At 49.1% G+C, this 2,494-nt stretch overlaps 1 protein-coding gene across 1 annotated transcript in view; it reads right to left on the bottom strand.

Annotated features, from left to right (window-relative positions):
- Positions 1 to 2,494, bottom strand: part of cdr2l (cerebellar degeneration-related protein 2-like) — an 8,738-nt gene that overhangs the window by 4,920 nt on the left and 1,324 nt on the right. The window contains exon 2 of the mRNA XM_035655748.1: positions 154 to 266. Coding sequence (XP_035511641.1) covers positions 154 to 266 — 113 coding nt within the window. The remainder of the gene's footprint in view (positions 1 to 153; positions 267 to 2,494) is intronic.

Here is a 2,494-nt window from a genome sequence, read left to right as displayed (position 1 = left end):
ACACTGGCTCTAGATAGGGCCGTTGGCACTTTTTTTCGCAGACGCCATAGTTTCTCATTCGCACTAGGAATGGGAGGGTGAATCGAGTAAGCTGCGATCTGTAACTACAGTACGTGCCAGGTCTTTACGTTACAATAAATGGGACAATCATACCTCTATCTCTTGCACTTGCTCCTCATTGTTGATGTACATGTGTTGCAGGGAGTCCTCCAGCTCCTTGTTGCGCTCCAGGAGAGTCTTGCCGAGCTCGGCTGCCAAGTGCAGATCTGACAGGAGCCAAGAAAGAAGAACAGGCGTAAACAGTGGAAAGTGGCGAGAGTGCACCGGAGTTCACTGCATGGTGTTGGACTTTGTCACATAGAGCTTCTGAACACATCATGGGTGCTACTGTGCTCAGTCTGCTTTATCACAGATCATATCCATACAAACCTGTTGCCACCTGCACACTGGGGGGCCTGAGCAGCGACAACACCGCAGGAACCACCCTCACAGTTGATATTTTACAACACAGCTTGAAGCATATACATTATTCATCTCCTCTGGTGAAGAGAAACCTAGCTGGACTGAGTAGGAGGAGGAGAATCCTGCTGGCCCTGCATACTTGGAGCCCATAACAACACAGCACTGGGGGAGTGGAAAGACGGGGGAAGAAACAGAGAGCCATTGACATCCATTACTTGGACATGAATACAGTGTTTTATCGCCACAGCGTAGGGCGCGAGCAATGACAGGAACACACACGCATGCATCATCGTAGGTGGAAGAGATTAGAACTGATTTACAGCTGATCCATCTGTATGCATCCATGTGGAAACTGCTATACGCAATCTAGCGTGCCCAAATGCAGCAGGAGCCCCTCTGCTTAATCTAATATAATTAACAAGGATCATTAGCTCACACTGTGCACTGTGAGGGAGATGGAGACAGGCTGTAATTTCCTGTCTCAACAATGCAGAACTGATCACACAACACTGGTCTGAACCGCAGAGTGATAATGAGCTAAGTGAGAGTGTGTGAGGAGAGAGCACAGCGAGCGTTCACCCCGAGGGCCAACCTAGTCACAGCACTGTTTCTGCTCCTGAGGGCCGACACGTGCCGAGTATTAGTTATGTAATTTCAGAATTATGTGTGAGGATGAGGCGCTGTGTTGAGAAAATACCAATTACCAGAAGCCTAATAACACAAAAGGCCTTTCCATGTAATACCATCAGTATGGAATTTGTACATTTGCTCATGTGTTTCTGCTCTCTGCACATGCATCTCTGTGATGCTCTTTGATGTGTGAATCTACAGAACGCGAAAACGTGACCATCACCACGCCATGCCATCTGCCCAGATACACTTCATATGTTTGCCAGATCATAATGAGAACAGGGGTCACCAAATCTCAAGAGCTGGCGGCCGCCAAGTTGCATAACAGCATCCTTTCTGGGGCAAAAATCATGCCCGACTACGAGTGCGTGCAGGGATGATGTTTGTTTAGAGCAGCGAGCACCGACGGCAACTATGCCTCCAATCTGACCCCAAAGCCTGGAATCTCTGATCCCGACTAAGGAGGGCTGGTTTGGGGCGCCCTAATCAGATCAGCCAGGGGCTTAATGACTTCAAGCTCCATGCTGAATAATGCTGAGATGAGATACAGACAGCGTGGCGACACTGTACTGCGCGCACACACACACACAGCAGGATCCACCTGCCTCTCTCCTCTCTGACTATATGCGATGATGAGACACAAAAGCTGCTTTAGTTCTCTGGGTCAGCAGGTAATCAGGGGGTGGGGTGATGCTCAGGCCAGCGCTGCAGACGGACACACATCTCTCTCCTCTCAAATGCACTGTCGATGAAAGTGCATCCATTTAAGACATTACAGAGGAGGCTGAACACACTCTGCATCAGTCAACACTTCTCATAGACTGAATGCCTTTGCCTCCCATGTTCCATGTTCTCACATCATTTTAGAGACTCTGAATGGAGTCTAGGACTGTTCTACAGTCTTGGTTCTGCTTTTTTTTTGCCTCAAACACACTTCTGTCACTACCTCCCCTAGATGATCAGTGCTTTCACAGTGCTTCCTCACCCAGCACAGTGGATACAGAGCGTCTGATTTAAAAAGAGAGAGACACTATGGGAGGAGAGGAGTGCTGTAAGATGTAAACCCTGCAAAGGAGGAGGATGAAACAGAGGCAACATTGACTCAGTCAGACAGCAGGACTATTCTGGGAAACACCACTGACAAGATCATAATAATTGGCAGAGGGAGAGAGCAGAGATGAAGGGCGGGCAGATCCAGGCTCGGATGCAGAGACAGACAGAGACACGGGCTCAGTTAGTGCGCGCACTTGGGCATGAAATGTTTTCCAATGGATGCAACCTCCTCCCTGCTTTCCATCCACGATCCACCCCCTCCTGCATGAATCCTTTGATCCCAGAATACAGTTGCTGTGGATGGGGCATTGTTACATCGTATGATCCCCCCCTCCCACACACACACACA

Source organism: Morone saxatilis, unplaced genomic scaffold, assembly GCF_004916995.1.
Source record: "Morone saxatilis isolate NCDOM2014 unplaced genomic scaffold, NCSU_SB_2.0 Contig14, whole genome shotgun sequence".
Classification (NCBI taxonomy): Eukaryota; Metazoa; Chordata; class Actinopteri; family Moronidae; genus Morone; species Morone saxatilis.
The sequence above is the reverse complement of the archived record's forward strand: the minus strand, read 5'-3'. Positions and strand labels throughout refer to the sequence as shown.